Source organism: Heteronotia binoei, chromosome 15 (genome assembly GCF_032191835.1).
Source record: "Heteronotia binoei isolate CCM8104 ecotype False Entrance Well chromosome 15, APGP_CSIRO_Hbin_v1, whole genome shotgun sequence".
NCBI lineage: Eukaryota > Metazoa > Chordata > Lepidosauria > Squamata > Gekkonidae > Heteronotia > Heteronotia binoei.
Genome location: NC_083237.1, coordinates 31,611,170 through 31,632,671, shown reverse-complemented (window position 1 = coordinate 31,632,671; position 21,502 = coordinate 31,611,170). Strand labels below are relative to the sequence as shown.

General features: G+C 48.8%; 1 protein-coding gene across 1 annotated transcript in view; it reads right to left on the bottom strand.

The window, feature by feature from the left end:
• Positions 1-21,502, bottom strand: part of LOC132584009 (serine protease 27-like) — a 68,171-nt gene that overhangs the window by 14,379 nt on the left and 32,290 nt on the right. The window contains exon 5 of the mRNA XM_060255777.1: positions 20,258-20,529. Coding sequence (XP_060111760.1) covers positions 20,258-20,529 — 272 coding nt within the window. The remainder of the gene's footprint in view (positions 1-20,257; positions 20,530-21,502) is intronic.

Here is a 21,502-nt window from a genome sequence, read left to right as displayed (position 1 = left end):
ACTATCGGCCGGTATCGAATTTGCCCTTTTTGGGCAAACTTATAGAGAGGGCAGCGGCGTTGCAGCTACAGAGCTTCCTGGAGGATGCTTCTGTCCTTGACCCCTACCAGTCTGGTTTCCGCCCGGGCCACGGGACGGAGACGGTGCTGGTCGCCCTGGTAGATGACCTTCGGCGACATCTGGATCAAGGCGGCTCGGCGGTGCTGATGTTGCTGGACCTATCGGCAGCGTTCGATATGGTCGACCATCGGCTTCTGGCATGCCGCCTTGCCGACGCAGGGATTCAGGGGTTGGCCTTGCAATGGCTTTCCTTTTTCCTTGACGGTCGGGGACAAAGGGTGGCGATTGGGGAGGAACTGTCCCGGAGACACACGCTTGATTGTGGGGTGCCTCAAGGGGCGGTGCTTTCCCCGATGTTATTTAACATCTATATGCGCCCCCTTGCCCAGATGGCCCGAGGGTATGGGCTGGGTTGCCATCAATATGCTGATGACACCCAGCTCTATCTGCTTATGGACGGCCGGCCCGCCTGCGCCCCAGAAAATCTGGACCAGGCGTTACAGGTGGTGGCTAGGTGGCTTAGGCTGAGTGGGCTGAAGCTGAACCCGGCGAAGACAGAGGTCCTTTGCTTGGGTCGCTGCGGCCCGGGAAGGGAACTCCCCCTGCCAGTTTTTGACGGCGCTCCATTAACAGCGTCGGGCAGGGTTAAGAGCCTGGGGGTGCTGTTGGAGCCTTCATTGACTATGGAGGCTCAGATAGCAGCCACTGCCAAGTCCGCTTTTTTTCATCTTAGGCGGGCGAGGCAGTTGGCCCCCTTCCTGGAACGTGACGACCTGGCAACAGTGATTCATGCTACGGTCACCTCGAGGCTGGACTACTGTAATGCCCTCTACATGGGGCTACCCTTGTGCCGGACCCGGAAGCTGCAGTTAGTGCAGAACGCTGCTGCCCGGCTGTTATTAGGGCTCCCAAGATGGGAGCACATTCGGCCGGGGCTCCAGGGTCTGCACTGGCTGCCAGTAATATTCCGAGTCCGGTACAAGGTGTTGGTTATTACCTTTAAAGCCCTATATGGCCTAGGACCTGCCTACCTTAGGGACCGTCTCTCCCCACACGTTCCCCAGAGAGTACTACGCTCAGGTTCACAAAACCTGTTGGTAGTCCCCGGGCCAAAGGAGGCCCGTCTAAAATCCACCAGGGATCGGGCCTACTCAATAACGGCACCTTATTGGTGGAACCAGCTGCCGGAAGAGGTGCGGGCCCTGCGGGATTTAGGGCAATTCCGCAGGGCCTGCAAGACAGTCCTCTTCCGGCAGGCCTATGACATTAGCTGACAATGTAAAACATCTTGGATGGAACAAAATGTATCTATAGGCCGCCGGTTTTATTCTATCTTGTTTTTTTACTAATTTATGGATTAATTGTATTTTTAAATGTTTTAAACTGAAGTTGTTTTAATTATTATGTTGTAAGCCGCCCTGAGACACTTAGGTGAGAAGGGCGGGGTATAAATCTTAATATAAATAAATATAAATAAATAAATAAATAAATAAACCACAGCTTCTCTCAAGTTATAGGGGACACCTGATTTCTAGTTTGCAAGGAAATCAGGTTTGTCCCAGGATCTAGTTAGGAGAAGTTTAACTAGGAGGATATAACAAGGATTGCCTTCATCTCAAGCTAGCCTTTTATAAACTGCAGCCAGGTAGAGGCAGGATCACCTAGTCTCCTAAACTTTACCAGACTACTACCCCAACCCAAAGAAGGACAGGTTAGGGACCAAAAAAACAAATAAACAAGCTTTGGTGGGAGGGTTTTAAAAAAGAAGTCAGGGCACCTGTTGGTTCAGGGTACAGTGCAGTGAGTTAGGTATGTAAAAAAACCCCACTCTCATTTCAGGTTCTGTGAGACTGGCCAAGGGTGCCATGAGTGACAGGCAACAGAAGAGGGGCCCTGGGGGCAAGGCCAAGGAGAAGACTAGAGGGGTGGAGGGGAGGGGGAGGACCCAGGTCTTTCCCCCACCTGTGCGTAGGGCCACTCCACAGCCGCCTACCAGCACTCCGACCTCTGGCCAGAGTGTGATGAAGAAGAAGGCCCACCTTGGGCCCTTCATTGAGGCTGCTGCTGGGGCACCCCCAGCAGAGGTGCCATTAGGTGCTGGCACTGAGCAGGGGTCTGCTGCTCGGGCAGTCTCTCCTCCAGCTGATGTCGCTCGGCCTCAGCAGTCGGAGGAGGGGCAGAAAGAGCAGCCCTCCTTGGAGATGAGCTTTGAGGACAGTTTTCTGTCCAAAACGATCACCCCAAGGAGGGTACAGAGTGTCATGCAGGAGCTGGAGGAGAAGCTGGTTGAGGAAGACCAGCCCCCTTCTGCGGTTCCTTCGGGCACCAGCAGTCCTTCAGGGGATGGCCAGGAGGGGAGGCTGCATGGGGTGGAGGGGGAAGAGATGGAGAACACGAGGTGCCTCCATCTCTGCCCACTTCCCCCCGGTGGCCAGCCCCTCCTGCCACCCCGAGACATGATGTGTCTGCCCCGAGCACCTCAAAGGAGGTGGCTCCAGACACTCAAACTGCCAGTCAGTTTGGGCATCCGTTCATCTCTGAAGTATGGAAGCATTTCCAACTAATGGAGGATCCACGCTATGCGCAGTGCCAGCTGTGCAGGGCCCGGATCAGTCATGGGCAGGACCCTGCCCACCTGACTCTGGGGGGGATATGGAATCACCTGCGGAAGCACCACCTGGGGGTGCTTCTTAAGGGGGAGAAGCAGGCTGGTGCTGTGTTGTCCAAGCGGCCAACAACACCACCCAGCCAGGAGGTCCGTCCCATCGCGACTACCTCCGCTCTCCACGAGCGTTCCGTGGGAGAACAGGGACACCAGGCATCTCTGCCTGAGATGTTTGGTAGGGGCACCTCTGTGCCAAGAGGGGGAATCAGGCACGGCAGGAGGGTGATTGCCTGGAACCTTGCCAGGTTGGTCGCCCATGGGCTTCCATTTTCAGTGGTCGAGAATCCTGGGGTGCGGGGGTTGCTGGAGTACCTGGCGCTCTGGTACAAAATTGCTGCTAGAACCACCCTTAGCAGAACCATTGTGCCAGCTGTTTTCAGGGCGACCAGATCTGTGGTGAAGGAGTATTTGTCCCATGCTGCCGGGGGGGACTTTTCATTTCACCTCAGATATCTGGACCTCCCAACATGCATTCGAGGGGTATCTCTCCCTGACTGCGCATTGGTGGCAACCCAGAGAGCTGCAGGGTGGGGGTAGCAGTAACGACAGGCAGGGTCAGGGCCGCCGAGCCGGCTATCGCTGGGCCTTGCTGCACGCCGAAGCAGTTGACACGCCGCACATGGCAGACACTCTCAGAGCCATCCTCTCATGGCAGTTAGAGGGCTGGGTAGGCAGCGGGGACGTCGCCAAAGGCTTCATGGTGACTGATGGTGGCTCCAACATCAAGCCGGCAGTCCAGCGTCAAGGCCTAAAACGCCTTCCTTGCATGGCCCACCTTCTCCACCTTGTGGTTAAGGATGCATTGGGACAGATGAAAAGCCAGGATCATCTGTATCTAGCTGCGACCCATGAGTACCGACTTCTGCTCCAGAAATGTCAGCACATCACGGGTCACTTCTCACGCAGCAATACAAACTCGTATCGGCTGCGTGAGAAACAGACACTGACAGGCGTGCCAGGGCACCGCCTGATCGGTGACGTCAGCACATGCTAGAACTCCACCTGCGCCATGCTGGAGCGCATGGTGGAGCAGAGAGCAGCCCTGGATGCCTTTGTCTCTGAGACAAGGGTCTTTCAGGATGAGAACCGTCTCACCCAAGAGGATTGGGTGGTCATTTCTCAGACTGTGGAGGTTCTTGGGCCCTTCAAGACCTACACAGAAATGATCTCGTCTGACACGGTGAGCATCGCACTGGTTGTCCCCATGGTCCAGATGGCCTGTGAGGACCTGGCCTCGTTTCTAATGCCAGCTCAAGGCTGTGCAGACGTTTGTCCAGAGGTGCGCACCCTGGTTGTTAGGCTGCAGGAAGGGCTTGAGACCCGCTTTCAGACTTTCACCCAGGATAAGGTCTACATGATGGCAACCATGTTAGAGCCGCGCCTTAAGGGCACAGTCGCCGAGCGGGCCAACGAGCTCGATCGCTGGCGAGACGCACTCTCTCAGAAGGTCGAGCATTCCAGAGTCAGGGGGGGCCCAGTGCCGGTAGTTGAGGAGGAGGGGGGTGGAAGCAGCTCATCTGTGACTTCCGCTGCTGTTGTTCATCCCCAGCCTCCCCAGCTAGGCAGTGTTTCCCCCCAGACTCACGCCACGAAGAGTGCTGAGGTGACATTCATCGGGCCGGTCATTGGCCCCTCTAGGAGTGGTAGGGCACCGAGAGCGAAGACGGGTGCTGCGATGGTGAGGGACTATCTTTTTGAGCTCCTCAAGCTGCAGGAAGCGTCTCCTTTGGACTACTGGGTCACGAAGGAGCGGGTCTGGCCGGCCCTCTCCTCCGTGGCCAAGGTGTTCCTCTCCTGCCCACCGACGAGCGTGTAGAGCGAGCGCATCTTTTCACATATGGGCGACATTGTCTGCCCACATCGCAATCGCCTGCAACCCTGGACAGTTGAGCAGTTGGTCTTCCTGAAGGTCAACTTGCCAATGTTCGGCTCCCCAAACATGGACTTTGAGAGTGAATGAAGTGATCGCACCTACTTGTGCCTGCATCCTCTCTTGGCCCGCGCTTGGAAGGTGGTTGTAAAACGCTCCTCCACTAAAAATTGGCTAGAGTCCAAAGACAGCCCAAAAACTCACTCACAAATTGATTGGCAGTGCATCCCCCCCCCTCATCCCTCCCCAAACCAAAAGTGAATGCTGGTTTAAAAACTGCAAAGCGATCCAAATTTCTCTAGTCCTCCATCCACACATGCCTAATAATACTGAAAGGGCCATTGCAGCCCCCAACTGTAACCGACATCACCCACAGGCCCAGCCAGGATAACCCAGTTTTTTTCAGGGGCAGGAGGAAGAAAGAGGGAGGTGCCAGTGATGATGACAGGCAGCCAGCAGCCATACCAATGCTGAGGTCCCTCTAATGGGACAGTGATGCTGGTGTGTTACTGCTGAGCTGAGATAGAAGGAATGGTTGCCTTCCTCTCACATAATCTGAGGCCCTCCCAGTGATCTTCTTCATTTGGGGTGCAATTCTGGCTCGCCTCCTCGTGGTGCACCCTGGGTAACGCGAAAGAGCCGGGACCAGCCAACCATCCATCATTCAAGGTAAGTCAAAATGCTTCTTGCTTTGTGTCAGATACAGAATGATGTGGAGCTAGGTGTGGACGTCCACCACTTCTCTTGTTTGAGACTAGAGTTGTGTTGTTTGGGGCAGGGCTGGAGAGCTGGCATCTGTAGATTGTGTGTTCTGTGGCAGGGAAGCTGGCACCTGGGTGAGAGACCCAGAGCCAGCCGGCTTGTTGTGGTTGGCCAGCTCTCCCCGTGTTGTTTGGGGCAGGGCTGGAGAGCCGGCATCTGGATTTGCTGCAGCCAGGTCTCTGCAGAGCAGACCTTGAGCAGATTGTGTTTTGTGTGGCAGTGACGTTGGGTTTACATTGGTTCCAGGCCTGCAGGGTTTATAGAGTAGATAGAGGGCTGTAGTGCATTTGGGTCCTTTAGAGATTCTCTGGTGTGAAGTTAGGTTTGGCTTTGGGTGCCCCAGGAATTGGACCCCCTGGTCCAATTTTTTGGGGGGCCTTGTGGGTTTTGTGTGGGACAGTGCCCTGAAGCTGCACAGCAGTTTGGGGGGCTCTCCTCAAAACCTCTTGCTCCCCAGAGCCACTTTTCCCACGACAATTACAGTGAGGAAGTGTCTCTAATTGGTTTTTTCTCACCATTGGGAGCAGTGTTCTTTTTGGGGTGCCCACAGATGGGTGCCGTCTTTTTGGGCCAGGGGGGTTGCATGCGGGCGAGTCCCCTGAAGCTGCCCTGCAGTTTTGGGGCCTCTCCTTCAAACCCCCCTCTGGCCAAAGCCATTTTCCCCACAGCAATTGTAGTGGAGGAAGTGGCTGATTGGGCTTTCCCCATCATTGTTGGAAATGGGCCTTTTGGGGAGCCCAAAGACAAGGACCCCCTGGCCCAATCTTTTTGGGACTTGGGGGGGGGGGGGGTTGGAGGGGAGAGTCCCCTGCAGGTCCTCTGCAAATTTGGGGGCTCTCTTTCAAACCCCCTGTCCCCCAGTAGCCTCTAATTGTGCCCTATGTTTCCATTGATTTCAATGGCCCATAGGGTATAATGATGGAATAGGGGCACCCTCTTTGGGTGCCCCTGGAATGGGATCCCCTGGCCCAATCTTTTTGGGACTTGGGGGGGTTGGAGGGGAGAGTCCCCTGAAGGTCCCCTGCAAATATGGGGGCTCTCCCTCAAACCCCCTCCCCTCCAGGCGGCTTCAAATATACCCTATTTGCCATTGATTTCAATGGCCCATAGGGTATAATAGGGCCGTATATTCGGAAATAGCCACGTATCTACCGTATATGTGGCTCTTCCGAATGCGGTATTCGGGAGTATGCGGGAATGCGGGGAGTATGCAGGGATTCCGAATCCCCCCCCCCCCGTATACTTCTGAATCCGTGCAATACCGCTAATCCTGTTGATGGCATTCACAACTAACTTTTCCACCTCAACTCCTCCCTTTCCCCTTTACACAGAGAATTTACACTTGAAAGATTCATAATGGAATTCACATCAAAACTCTGCCTCAACTCCTCTCCCCCGGTCCATGATCTTCCCATAAGAAAAATTCCCAGTGTGTTCTTCCCTTCACAAAAGCTTATTCCACAATAAGTGTTTTAAGGCGTTGTACAACTTTTTGGTGTTTTTGCTGCAACAGAATAACACTACTATCCTTCAATAATGATTCCATATTTTTAATTTGGATGTGGTTACTTACCTACAGACAAGAAACACTAGAATTGACTTCAAATTTTCAGAAGCTCTGGACAATGTGTTCTCCAGTGTTCCCCAGCTAAGCATCCTTCCCCATGCCCCCAGAGAAGGGAGCACAGCACTACACATTCACTATTCTTTAAGCCCCATCAACACCAGAAGGAATGAAAGAAATACAACAGAGTCATAATTCCCTTCCTCCAAATGTACCTCTGACCAGAAAAATAGGTGGTAGAGTTCATTAGCATAACTCATTAGTATATGCCGCCCTTCCACCAGCCACAAGCAACCAAACGCAAGAAAAGAGAGCCCCAGGCAAGCGAGGTTTGCTTGGGATGACTGGAGATCCAGCCAGTCCAAGCAGGCCTCACTCACCTGGGACTCTCTTGGGCTGTCAAAAAGCCAGCAAGCCACTCGTTGCCCAAAATCACATAAGAAGTGGAGAAAGGATGGTGTGAGCTTCTCTAGGGATTAATGAGGGCTGCTGGGAGCATAGCAAAGCCCCTGGTGGCTGGCTGGCTGCCCGCTCTCCTAATCCATGGATTGTTATGCAGCTGCACCTACTATTCAATGGACAAGGTAGGTGGAGAGGAGGAAGGGGAGCCCTCAGAAAGGTCCTGTGAGCTCCTGCTGAATCTGAGGCCTGCCTCTGATACTGCAGAGACCCTTTAGCCATCTTGCACTCCTGGAGTGAGTAGATGGGCCAAACATCTCTGGCAGGCTGCAAGTTCTCTGCTAGGCTGTGGGCTTCAGTCAACATCTTCCATGGCCATAGGGTTGCCAAGTTCAATTCAAAAAATATCTGGGGACTTTGAGGGTGGAGCCAGGAGTCTTTGGGGGTGGAGGCAGAAGACTTTGGGGGTGGAGCCAGGAGCAAGGTTGTGACAAGCATAATTGAACTCCAAAGGGAGTTCTGGCCATCACACTTAAAGGGACCGCACACCTTTTAAATGCCTCCCTTCCTTAGGAAATAATGAAGGATGGGGCACCTTCTTTGTAGGCTCATAGAATTAGACCCCCTGGTCCAAACTTTTTGAAACTTGGGGTGTATTTTGAGGAGAGGCACTGGATGCTACACTGAAACTTTAGTGCATCTACCTCAAAAAACAGCCCCCCATTACCCCAGATACCTGCAGATCAATTCTCCATTATTTTCTATGGGAATAAGTCTCCATAGGGAATAATAGAGTTCCCAGCAGACATTTCCCTCCCCTCCCCCTGCTTTCTGATGAGCCTGAAGTGGGGGGAGGGCTTCCAAACCGCAGAATCCCCTGCCCTACCTGGGGATTGGCAACCCTACATGGCCATGCCCAAGAAACAAGATAAACAGCACAGCAGAATCCATTGATGTCATTCAGCTTAGATGGTTGTGATTTTGTTTGGAGAACATAAGAGAAGCCATGTTGGATCAGGCCAATGGCCCATCCAGTCCAACACTCTGTGTCACACAGTGGCCAAAAATTTATTTTTATATATATATATATATATATATACACACACACATCTCTCTCTCTCTCTCTCGGCTTGACTTCGCGAATGAAGATTTAAGAAGGGTGCAGTAGTCCACGTCTGCTGCAGGCTCGCTGGAGGCTGACAAGACCAATGCGGGACAGGCAGATCCGGCCACAGTGGCTGCAGGGAAAAGTCTGATTTGGGGTTGGTGCTGTAGCAGTGCAATTCTTCCTCAATCTCCTTTTGTCCTCAAGATCAGCTATGCGTGCGTTCTCAAAGGAAGCCTGGTGGATGGTGTGCCTCCATGCTTTGCGATCTGAGGCTAGGTCAGACCACTGGTGATGGTTGATGCGACAGGTGCCAAGGGATTTCTTCAAGGAGTCCTTGTACCTCTTCTTTGGTGCCCCTCTATTTCGATGGCCGGTGGAAAGTTCGCCATACAGAGCAATCTTGGGAAGGCGGTGGTTTTCCATCCTAGAAATATGCCCTGCCCAGCGCAGCTGCGTCTTCATCAGCAATGCCTCGATGCTTGTAACCTCCGCCCTCTTGAGGACTTCAGTGTTGGTCACAAAGTCACTCCAGTGAATGTTGAGGATGGTGTGAAGGCAGCACTTTGTGCCTTTTTTCAGATGCTTGTTGCTCCACACTCTTTTGTGCAGTTGGCCAAATGCACGGTTTGCCTTTGCCAGCCTGTTGTCAATCTCCTTGTCGATCTTGGCATCTGAGGAGATGATGCACCCCAGGTAGCTGAACTGCTGGACTGCAGAACTGATTCACCCACAGTGATGCAGAGAGGGTGATAATCTTCCTGGGGTGCAGGCTGGTGGAGAACTTCTGTCTTCTTCAGACTAACTTCTAGGCCGAATAGCTTGGCAGCCTCTGCAAAGCAGGATGTCATATGCTGCAGAGCTGATACCGAGTAGGAGACGAGCGCAGCATCATCAGCAAACAGTAGCTCTCGGATAAGTTTTTCCATTGTCTTGGAGTGAGCCTTTAGTCACCTCAGGTTGAACAGGCTGCCATCGGTGCGATAGCGGATGTAGAAACCATCATCATCATCTAGATCTACTGTGGCTCTTTGAAGCATCATGCTAAAGAAGATCGTAAAGAGAGTTGGCGTGAGAACGCAGCCTTGCTTTACACCTGTGCCTATTGGGAAGGGCGCCGAGAGGTCGTTGCAGTGTCTGACTTGGCCTTGCTGGTCTTCATGTAGCTGGATGATCATGCTGAGGAACCTTGGGGGACATCCTAAACGTTCCAAGATTTGCCACAGGCCTTTCCTGCTAACGGTATCGAAAGATTTGGTAAGGTCGACAAAAGTCACATATAGACCCTTGTTGTGTTCCCTGCATTTCTCTTGGAGCTGCCTGAGAACAAATACCATGTCGGTGGTGCTCCTGTTAGCTCTGAAGCCGCACTGGCTCTCTGGGAGGAGTTCTTCTGCAATGGTGGGCACCAGTCTGTTCAGGAGTATTCTGGCAAGGATTTTGCCTGCGATGGAGAGCAGGGTTATCCCCTGGTAGTTGGAGCAGTCTGACTTTTCCCCTTTGTTCTTGTGTAGAGTGATGATGATTGCATCGCGGAAGTATATACATATATATACACACTGTGGCTAATAGCCACTGATGGACCTCTGCTCCATTTTTTTTATCTAACCTCCTCTTGAAGCTGGCTATGCTTGTAGCTGCCAACACCTCCTGTGGCAATGAATTCCACATGTTAATCACCCTTTGGGTGAAGAAGTGCCTCCTTTTATCTGTTCTAACACGACTGCTCAGCAATTTCATCGAATGCCCACAAGTTCTTGTATTGTGAGAAAGGGAGAAAAGTGCTTCTTTCTCTACCTTCTCCATCCCATGCATAATCTTGTAAACCTCTATCATGTCACCCTGCAGTCGACATTTTTCCAAGCTAAAAAGCCCCAAGCGTTTTAACCTTTCTTCATAGGGAAAGTGTTCCAAACCTTTAATCATTCTAGTTGCCCTTTTCTGCACTTTTTTCAATGCTATAATATCCTTTTTGAGGTGCGGTGACAAGAATTGCACACAGTATTCCAAATGAGACCACACCATCAATTTATACAGGGGCATTATGATACTGGCTGATTTGTTTTCAATTCCCTTCCTAATAATTCCCAGCATGGCGTTGGCCTTTTTTATTGCAATCGCACACTGTCTTGACATTTTCAGTGAGTTATCTACCACGACCCCAAGATCTCTCTCTTGGTCAGTCTCTGCCAGTTCACACCCCATCAACTTGCATTTGTAGCTGGGATTCTTGGCTCCAATGTGCATTACTTTGCACTTGGCCACACTGAACCTCATCTGCCACGTTGACGCCCACTCACCTAGCCTCAACAGATCCTTTTGGAGTTCCTCACAATCCTCTCTGGTTCTCACCACCCTGAACAATTTAGTGTCATCCACAAACTTGGCCACTTCGCTGCTTACTCTCAACTCCAAATCATTTATGAACAAGTTAAAGAGCATGGTGTCAGACGTGTAACTTGCTTGAACTGAAATGTAGAATAGAATGCTTGACATGTCTAACGCCATGATGTACCCTTGTATGAACTCTGCTTTACTAACCCTGGGAGTTGTAGCAAATGCCTTTCCTCCCCCCCCCCCCCCCCGGCGCATTGTAACTGCAAGAGTGAAATCTCACCCCTATGCAAAAAGCCAGCTGCAGCTTTGAAGTCCACATCCTCAAGGACTCTTCCTCTGGGAAAGAGATAACATCCTAAGAAGAGCTGGCTGTCTCTGGGGGTGTGAAAAAGACTGTATTGTTTCCCGCCGGTAGAAACCTAGAAAAGACTGGCTCCAATATTGGGCCAGTATCAAACTCAATCTACCTCCATGCTGTATGTGTGCTCTCAATAAATGGATTAATTGTTAAAGCAACATGGTCCGTCCTTGCTTGAAGTTCCACGTCTTGACATTTTGAGTTTGATCACTCCGGGAACTTATCCGAACTGGAAACTTGGCTGGATGGCCGCCAAGACGCCAGATAACGGAGAGCCCATCGAGCCAATTGAAGAACTGACCATCCCGAAGGGAGTGACGGTGGTGCGGAGAAAGGTAAAGTCACCGACACATTTCTCGACCCTACTCTATACCCCAAAGCAGTGGAAGCTGTGGACCTCAACGGCGTTGATGGACGAAGCGGCGGGGCACTACACGGCGCTACTTTTTTTTTTCCCACCATTTTATTTATATTTACACAAAGCATATTACATAAACACATTATACAAATTGAGGTTGCTTGTGGATTATACTGTCATAAAGCATTCATACATCCTTGTTACATTGCCTAAGTACTGTTTCCATGGCTTATATTATCATAATCTCTTAGAAACTCTTCCCTCTAGTTATCTCTTTTTATTAACCCAATCATAGAATTTTCCCCATTTCTTAATTGCATCAGATCTAGATAAACCTCTTATCATATTAGACAAGATATCCATTTCAGCGACATTTAGAATTTTTTGTATTAAGTCATCCCTTTGCGGTATATCTTTCTGTCTCCAGACTTTCGCAAATAAAATTCTAGCAGCCGTTATAATATAAACCGTGATGTATTCATCTTCTCGTGGAGTATTGTCTCTAACCAAGGATAGGAGCATTATCTCTGCTTTGAATTGTATATTTGCTTTTAATATCTCCCTTAATAGATTATAAACCATAACCCAATACTTTTTTGCTAGATCACATGTCCACCAACAATGAAAAAACGTACCTATCTTTACCTCACATTTCCAGCACTTCGGTGACACCGTAGACTTAAATTTACTCAACTGAGACGGGGTGAAGTGCCATCTGTGGAACATTTTAAAAAAGTTCTCTCTAAAATTAACCGGTTTAATTATTTTGTAATTATTTTTCCATAAGGAGGCCCATTGTTCTATCGTAATATTTTTCTCTAAGTTCTTAGCCCACCTTATCATTACCTCCTTAACGACTTCATCTTCTAAGTCCATTTGTGACAGATAGTTATATACCCTTTTGATTGTTTTTTGTGGGCCTGACAGTAATAATTTATCAAAGTCAAAGTTCTTCCTTGTAAATCCTGATATTTTATCTCTATTATATTTTACAGTAATCAGCACCATTATCCACCAATCTATCTTCACTCCCTGCATATCTAGCTCCTCCTTATTTTTTAATTTATCCGTATCATCCAAGAGATCACTGTATCTAATTGGGTTTGTGGTCTTCCATAATTGAGGCTGCACAGAAGCTTCTTCGGGTGAAATCCATCTGGGAGTCTTCCCCCCATATATCTTATTTTTAATCTTGAACCAGCCTTCCAAAAGAGACTTCCGTATCAAATGGTTTTTAAAATAAGTCTGAGGTTTCCCTAGATACCAGAGATTTGCATGCCAACCGGCTTGGAGGTCAAACCCTTCTATCGCTAATATACGTTTATTCTCTAAAAGTATCCATTCTTTTAACCATAGAGTTCTGCAAGCTAAATGATATACCTCCAGGTCTGGGAGAGCCAGGCCTCCATTTTGCTTCTTGTCCAGTAAAATTTTCCATCTGATTCTAGGTTTCTTACCCTGCCAAATAAAAGATCTAAACTGCTGAGTGATCTTGACAAAAAACGGCTTTCTAACAGCAAAACATACCATTTGTAGCAGAAATAAAATCTTAGGCAATATACACATCTTAATCAAAGCGGCCCTTCCCATAAGAGATAATCCTAAATTATTCCACTTTTTGATCGACACTTGCGTGTCTTTTAGAAGCGGTATGAAGTTATTTTCATATATGGTACTACATCTGTTTGATAGAAGTACACCTAAGTATTTTATTTTTTGTTCTAATTTACAGCCCATCTTATTCTCGAGTTCATGAGATGCTAGAGTCGACATATTTTTCGTTAGAATTTTTGATTTCTGTTTGTTTACCTTTAAACCTGCTACCTTACCATAGTCAATTAATTCTTTCAGGGCCTCCTCGGCTGACTCTACAGGATCTTGCAGAATTAAGGCCATATCATCTGCGTATGTCAAGACTTTATATTCCTCTCCTTTCGCCTTAACTCCTTTAATTTTAGCGTTTGCCCGGATCGTATTATTTAAAACTTCCAAAGATAATATAAATAAAAGGGGGGATAGCGGACAGCCCTGTCTCGTGCCTTTCTCAAGTATTATCTCATCCGTTAAATCTCCGTTGACCACTATCCTAGCTGACTGTTTATCATAAATCGCTTGAATATTTTTCACAAAATCCCCTCCACAATCCATTTTCTTAAAAATTTCAAACAAAAAATTCCAATCAAGATTATCAAACGCTTTTTCTGCGTCAATAAAAATAAAGGCAACCTGCTTATCTCTACATAAGTCCAGATATTCCATAATGTTAGCAAGAATACGAATATTTGTCCGTATATATCTGGATGGTAGAAAACCCGTTTGATCCGGATGAATTATGTTGTTTAAAATCTTTTTCAGCCTGTTTGCTAAAATTAACGAATAGATTTTATAATCCACGTTCAATAAAGATATTGGACGATAGCATCTAATATCATCTGGTTGTCCATCAGGTTTAGGTATAAGCGTCACATTACTAAGTCTCCAGGAGTCTGGTAATTTTGCAGAATGCCAGACCTCTTGAGTTAAATTTTTAAAATGGTTAATTAACAGATCTTTAAAGGTAATGTAATATTCTGCAGGAATGCCGTCTGGGCCTGCCGCTTTGTTTTTCTTTAGTTTAGACCAGGCTTCTTCTATTTCAAACATGGCAATTGGTTCATTTAGAATTTTTATTTTATCTTCCGGTATCTTCATCAAAAGGTTTTTGGCTAAATAGGCCTCCTGATCTTCCTTAAGTATGTCGACCTTTTTATACAAATCTGTATAGAAATCTTTTATTATTGTCTTTAAATCTTCCGGTCGGGATTTTGGTCTTCCTTCTTTATCTTTTAACACTTTAATTATTTTTTTTTTCCTTTTCCTTCCTAATTCTATAAGCTAGCCATTTTCCTGGCTTATTTGCGTTGTCAAAATATTGTTGCTTAGAATACACTATTTTCCTTTCCATTTCCTCCAGCATAGCTAAATGGAGTTTATGTTTTAGATTCCTAACTTCCTCTTTAATTTCCTTTTGTAAGGGATCAACCTTTAGCTGAGATTCCTTTTGTTTAATTAAATCAGTCAGCTCTACCCTTACTCTAGCCTCTTCCCGTCTCTTATTCGCTAAAAAGTTAATGACCAGTCCTCTGAAAAACGTCTTGCTCATTTCCCACACTGTCGTGTGGGACAACTCATCATGTGCATTCACTTGAAAAAAAAAGGTCATTTCTTTCTGTATAAATTCAACAAACTTCTTATTTTTCGTCAAATTATGGTACATTCTCCATCCAGATTTCCTCTGAGATGAGCCGGTGGTGCCACCGGGGGGGGGGAGAACCGGCGGAGCCGCCAGAGGGGCCGGACACACTGGCACAACCAGTACAGCCGGTGCCTGCCCCGCCACCGGCACCCATCCGACCCGGGGGACCTCCGCCACTGCCTGCGCCAGCTCCGTGTGATGGCACGAGGGGAAGGGAACTCCAGATCACCTTGGATGGGGATCCGGACAAGGTGGAATACTTCACGATCCAATGCAACAGCTTCATGACCCATTGGGGTGTAACCTTCCCCACCGAGGCCAGCAGAGTAGACTACCTGGCTTCCAAACTGAAGGGGGTGGCCAGAAAATGGTTCATTAGCCTCTACGCCATGAGGGGCCCTGCGCTGGGCTCGGTATACGAATTTCTACAGGCAATGCTCCGCCAGTTCGGGGACCTGCTGCAGGAGACGAAAGCCCTGGCCCAACTGCGCAAGATCGAGCAAGGGCCGAGGTCGATCCGAGGGTATGCGGCGGAGTTTCAATCATTCTGCTCCAAAGTGAGGGGTTGGAGCGAGCGCATGAAGTATGAGGCATTCATGAATGTCCTCAATGCGAGCGTTCTCGATCGTTGCTATACCCAGGGCCAGCCCGAAACGCTTGTGGGATAGATCCAGTTGGCAGGTGAAGTGGAGACGAATCTACAGCATGTAATAATGCACCGCCAGCAACAAATCAGCGGGAAGGGGGTCCATGCCCTTAAGACCCCCCCTAGGCTAGAGGCGAAAAAGACCCCGATCCCGGTAGCGAGCTCCAGCCCGAGTGCGGGGAGAAGGTGCTTCCGATGTGGAGACCCGGGGCACCTAGCCGCCAACTGTCCTGAAAAGCTACAAACCACCCCTCCCTTGGCAAAGGGACCGGCAAGCACCCCAAAAAAGGGAGCGGGAAGGCCTAAAGAACCCAGTCGGGGCAACATCGCCACGTCGGCGATTGACGAGGACATTATGCCCATTGAGGATTCCAGCAAAGAGTCGTGGGATGTCGAGCCGGCGGGAAACGACAGCGACCTGCACTGATGGGTGCCAAGACGCAGGTTGTAAAGCCACTGGCACTAATCACGGTGAGCATAACGGGAGAACTGATGTTTATACAAGTAACCCTCCTGAACCCCAACCTGAAGAGATTCATGCATACCCGGGCACTAATAGATTCAGGGTGCACCAGGGAGATAATTACCCCCCGCCTGGTGGAGGCCCTTGGGTTGGCTAGAACCCCCCTCCCTCAACCCATCCAGTTTGAGCAAATGGACGGGATAACAATGAAGGGGGAGCCGTGCACGGAAGAGACTCAGGCAGTACCGGTGGGGACAAAAGAACATTGGGGGATCAAGATTTTTGTAATAGCTCCCTCATCAACGTTTGATGTGGTGGTAGGAGTGGGGTGGCTGGCCAGGCACCAGCCCGACATCCAGTGGGGTCCCCACACCATAAACTTCACGGACTGGAGGTGCACCCACCACCTGTGGAGGGAGGAGTGGGGCCCCAACCCACCGCCGTGGAACGAAAAAGTCTGCATCACGGTGGAAGATGTTAGGTCGATCCCCAGGGAGTACCGGGACCTGAAGCAGGCGTTCAGTGAGGAGGAAGCCAACGAACTGCCGTCCCACAGACCCTCCGACTGTGCAATCGAACTGATCCCGGGGCAGGAACTTCCCCGAGCAAAATTGTACTCCATGGGGTGGGCAGAGAAGGAAGAGCTTAGGAAGTTCATCGACAAGAATTTGAAACGGGGGTTCATTAGACCTGCCACGGCACCTCACGCCGCCCTCGTCCTATTTAGGAAGAAGGCTTAGACTTTGCACCAACTTTAGGGGGATCAATGGGATTTCCATGTCTAACACCTACCCCATCCCCCTTATAAAAGACCTCCTTAGCACAGTGTCAGAAGGGAAAGTTTTCATCAAACTCAACCTCCGGGACGCTTATTTCCGCGTTAGGATCAAGGAGGGGGACGTGTGGAAGACAGCGTTCAACACACCGATGGGACAGTTTGAGTACCTAGTAATGCCATTTGGCTTACAAGGGGCACCGGGAGTATTTATGAATTTCATTAATGAAGTGTTACGGGAATTCCTGTACAAGGGGGTGATGGTGTACCTGGATTAACCAATTATTTATTCCAAAGATCTAGAGTCCCATGTGCCCCTGGTTCGGAAAGTATTGACCACTTTATACCAGCATAAGTTGTACGCCAAATTGTCCAAGTGCGAGTTCCATCAAACGGAGCTTGACTACCTGGGGTTTCGGGTATCGGGGGAGGGGCTAACAATGGACCCTGTGAAGGTCCAAGCTGTACTAGACTGGGAGGCCCCTCGAACCCGACGGCAGTTACAATCTTTCATCGGATTTGCAAATTTCTACAGGGGGTTCATAAAGGGGTTCGCCCAGGTGATCTTACCCCTGACCGAGCTGATAAAAATGAAAGGGAAGGGAACCGAGGCGAAGCAACCCAGGGCGAGCTTTCACTGGACGCAGGAATGCCAGGCCGCTTTTGAGAAGCTGAAAAGGCTTTTCACTAGCGAGCCGGTGCTAGCCCACCGCGACGAGCTGAAGCCCTTCGTGGTGCAATCCGACGCCTCTGACATGGCTGTAGGAGCAATATTAATGCAGAAAGACGAGGAGGAGAAGCTAAAATCCTGTGCATACAGATCCAAAAAATTCTCTAATGAGCAGCGAAACTGGTCAGTGTGGGATAAAGAGGTGTTCGCCGTCACCTACGCCCTAAAAGCTTGGCGGTCGCGGCTAGAGGAGGCTAGGGTTCCCTTTGAAATCTGGACTGACCATAAGAACTTAGAAGCCCTAACAGGGAGGAGGAAGCTAACCGCCAAGCAAATTAGGTGAGCGGGGTTTTTCGCCAAATTTGACTTCGTGCTGAAACACATCCCCGGGTCGAAAAACTTTCTAGCGGATGCACTCTCACGGCTGCCGCAGCACGAGACCCAGAGGGAGGAAGTAATATACTCTCTCATTTCTCCCTCGGCCATCGCAGGGGGGGTAGCGACCCGATCAGGGAAAAAGACCGACCTCGAGGGACTAGGGGGAGGGGAGAAACTGAAAGATGAAGTAGAAAAAGAAGCGGGGAGCCTCCCCGACGGGGTCGAAAAGGAGGAGAAGGGATACTGGTACTATCAAGGGAAAATCTATGTGCCCCAGAGCCTCTGGGCTGAAATTTTACAGCATTGCCATTGTAACAAACTCGCCGGGCACTTCGGGTACGTGAAAACCCTGCATCTAGTGAACAGGCAATTCTGGTGGCCACAAATGAAAAAGGATATTTCAGAATATGTCAGCTCCTGCCCGGTCTGCATCATGGCATAAAGAAGGGGGGGGAACCCCAGGACTGCTCCAGCCTATCCCAACAGCAACATGTCCCTGGGCCGTGGTCTCCTTAGATTTCATAGTGGAGCTACCCCTCTCTCAGGGCAAAACGGTGATCTTGGTGGTAGTGGATACTTTTTCTAAGCAAACCCACTTTATCCCATGCAAACAGCTCCCCACCGCAAAGAGACTAGCGCACCTCTTCTTCCACCACGTGATACGGCTCCACTCATTCCCCGAAAAGGTAATTAGTGACAGAGGGCCACAGTTCGTTGCCAACTTCTGGCGGGAGTTTTGCAAAATAACCGGGATGGAGCAAAGGCTGAGTTCCGCTTACCACCCTCAGACAGACAGACAGACGGAGAGGGTTAATGGGCTGCTGGAGCAGTACCTGAGGTGCTTTGTTAACTACCAACAGACCAACTGGGTGGAGCTGCTGGCCTTTGCTGAGTATGGGTATAATAATAGCGTCCACAGCTCTACCAAGGCCTCCCCTTTTCAAATTGTTTATGGATACGAAGGGAAGCCTTTCCCTGCCTTGCCGGCTCAGAATGACTCACCCGTTTCGAACACGTGCCAGCAATGGTGGGAGGGATTCCAAAAGGGGTGGAAGCTGATTCAGGAAAACTTAGAGAATGCCAAGAAGACTTACAAAGACTACTTTGACAAGAAGCACTCCCCCCAGTGGGAGTTTAAGGTGGGCAAGACAGTGTTCCTATCCACAAAGAACCTTCCCCTGCCCCAGACTTGTCGCAAACTGGCATACTAGTTCTTGGGTCCGTTCAAAATAAAACGAGTCATCAATCAGGTTACTGTGGAACTAGAACTGCCTAAAATGTTTAGTAAGATCCACCCTGTTTTTCATTTCAAGGACTCTGGGCCCACATTTTGGCATTTGAAGTACTTCTTCACCCAAAGGGTGATTAACATGTGGAATTCACTGCCACAGGAGGTGGTGGCGTCCACAAGCATAGCCACCTTCAAGAAGGGGTTAGATAAAAATATGGAGCAGAGGTCCATCAGTGGCTATTAGCCACAGTGTGTGTGTGTGTGTGTGTGTGTGTGTGTGTGTGTGTATATATATATATATATATATATATATATATATATATATATATATATATATATATATATATATATATATATATATATATATATATATATATATATATATATGGCCGCTGTGTGACACAGAATGTTGGACTGGATGGGCCATTGGCCTGATCTAACATGGCTTCTCTTATGTTCTTATGTTCACCCCCGCCCTCCAGAGCCATGTCCTATTCAAGTGGAGGGCCAGAGCCACCATGAGGTGCAAGAAATCCTGGACTCCAGGGTCCAGCGGGTGATCCTGTACTATCTGGTTCGCTGGAAGTATTTTCCCCCCAGCTGTGATGAGTGGGTAAAATCGGGAGACCTATGGGCCCCTCAACTGTTGAAAAAGTTTTACCTACTGCACCCAGACAAACCCCGAGCGAGAGCTTAGGGGGGGCAGTATGTCAGACGTGTAACTTGCTGAAACTGAAATGTAGAATAGAATGCTTGACATGACTGACGCCATGATGTACCCTTGTATGAACTCTGCTTTACTAACCCTGGGAGTTGTAGCAAATGCCTTTCCTCCCCCCCTCCCCGGGCGCATTGTAACCGCAAGAGTGAAATCTCACCCCTATGCAAAAAGCCAGCTGCAGCTTTGAAGTCCACATCCTCAAGGACTCTTCCTCTGGGAAAGAGATAACACCCTGAGAAGAGCTGGCTGTCTCGGGGTGTGTGAAAAAGACTGTATTGTTTCCCGCCGGTAGAAACCTAGAAAAGACTGGCTCCAATCTTGGGCCAGTATCAAACTCAATCTACCTCCATGCTGTATGTGTGTTCTCAATAAATGGATTAATTATTAAAGCAACATGGTCCGTCCTTGCTTGAAGTTCCACGTCTTGACACATGGGACCCAGTACTGAGCCCTGCAGCACTAGAGACTGAGTCCTGAAGAATTACAAAGTCATTACAACTCACACAAACTAAAATTAGACCTCTTCACAAAGGACAAAAATAAATAAATACAGTGGAATTAGAGATCTACCAGAGCCAGAGGACAGACAACAGGAAGAGCTGAAGCATATGGGCAGGAAGAAAATTCTGTACCACTCTTAGTCCATCTCCTCATACTTACGTCCCTCACTGATATCTCCCCAGCCTGTGACCCAGCACTTCATTCCTGGGGGAAATTGCACATTGGCTGCAGGTAGACAGATGGGTATGATGTAGTTGGTGAACCTGACTAGTTGAGCCAAACGCACCAAGGCGATATCTCCACTCGTGGCTTCTCCTGCATACCGGGGATTTCGGATGATTTCTCCAACTCCAATAGAGAGTTTGTGGGGCCAGGAGTTCTCCAGTGTGTTGGCTCCCAACAACACATTGAATTGGGATGGATTGCTATTCCTGTAGGTGGATGGATGGGAAACCACAATAAGGAACAATGCTAAAATAATGTACAGTCTGTTAGCTGGAATTAAGAGGAGATTGGCTGTCATCAGGGGCAAGGACTGAGATGCAAACAAGAAGACATCTTGAATCTGACAATGTAAAAGTGGACTATATTGTGTTGCAAGTTGCAACAATCCCACTGGTAGACTGGCAAAGGAAAATAAGGCAAAAAGGAATTACTGTTGCACTGATGGTATGATGGCATTTCCAAATCAAACCCAAAATCAATGTTAAGCCACTCTAGAATTCAGCAGAAACTCTCTGGTAAACTGTAGACTTCCCACTGAATTTTAGAACAGCATGGCATCATTTTCAGGTTTGCCCCCCAAATGACACCATGCCATTCATGCAAGAATATAGCCATGACTCTTCCCGTATCCTCCCACCAAGTGCCAACCACTGTCTGCCTAGCATCTCACAGAGGTCTGAGAGGAGCAGAATGTGGCAACAGACCCAAAACAGAAAATCTATAATCTATATCTATCAATATATACATGGCTTAAGCATAAGAGAAACTTAGAATCAATAAGGCAAACAGAAATGCTTTTAGAATGTTTTGTGTGTGGTTCTGCCTGAGCAAAGGAGGAACCAGCTGGTGGCTAGGCAAACAGCTAGCTAAACAGTGAAATTTGTAACATCCTAAGCAAACCGCAAGCTGCATGCTTGTTTAAGAAGTACTTCCTCTTTTGCTAAGCAGAGAGACTGATATGCATACTAGCATAAAATACAGAATAAAGGAGCAACAGTTATAATGGATGAATAATATAGCTAGGAAAATGTTATTTGCGTTTCAAGGCGTAAAAAGGTTTATTAGAACTAAAGATTGCTCTTTATCAACACAAGGAACTGTAATGATGTATAGAAAAAGCAGAAGTTATAGTAGGCATTTGCAGGAAGCCCACAAGAGTTAGAAGCAAGCAGGCTGATA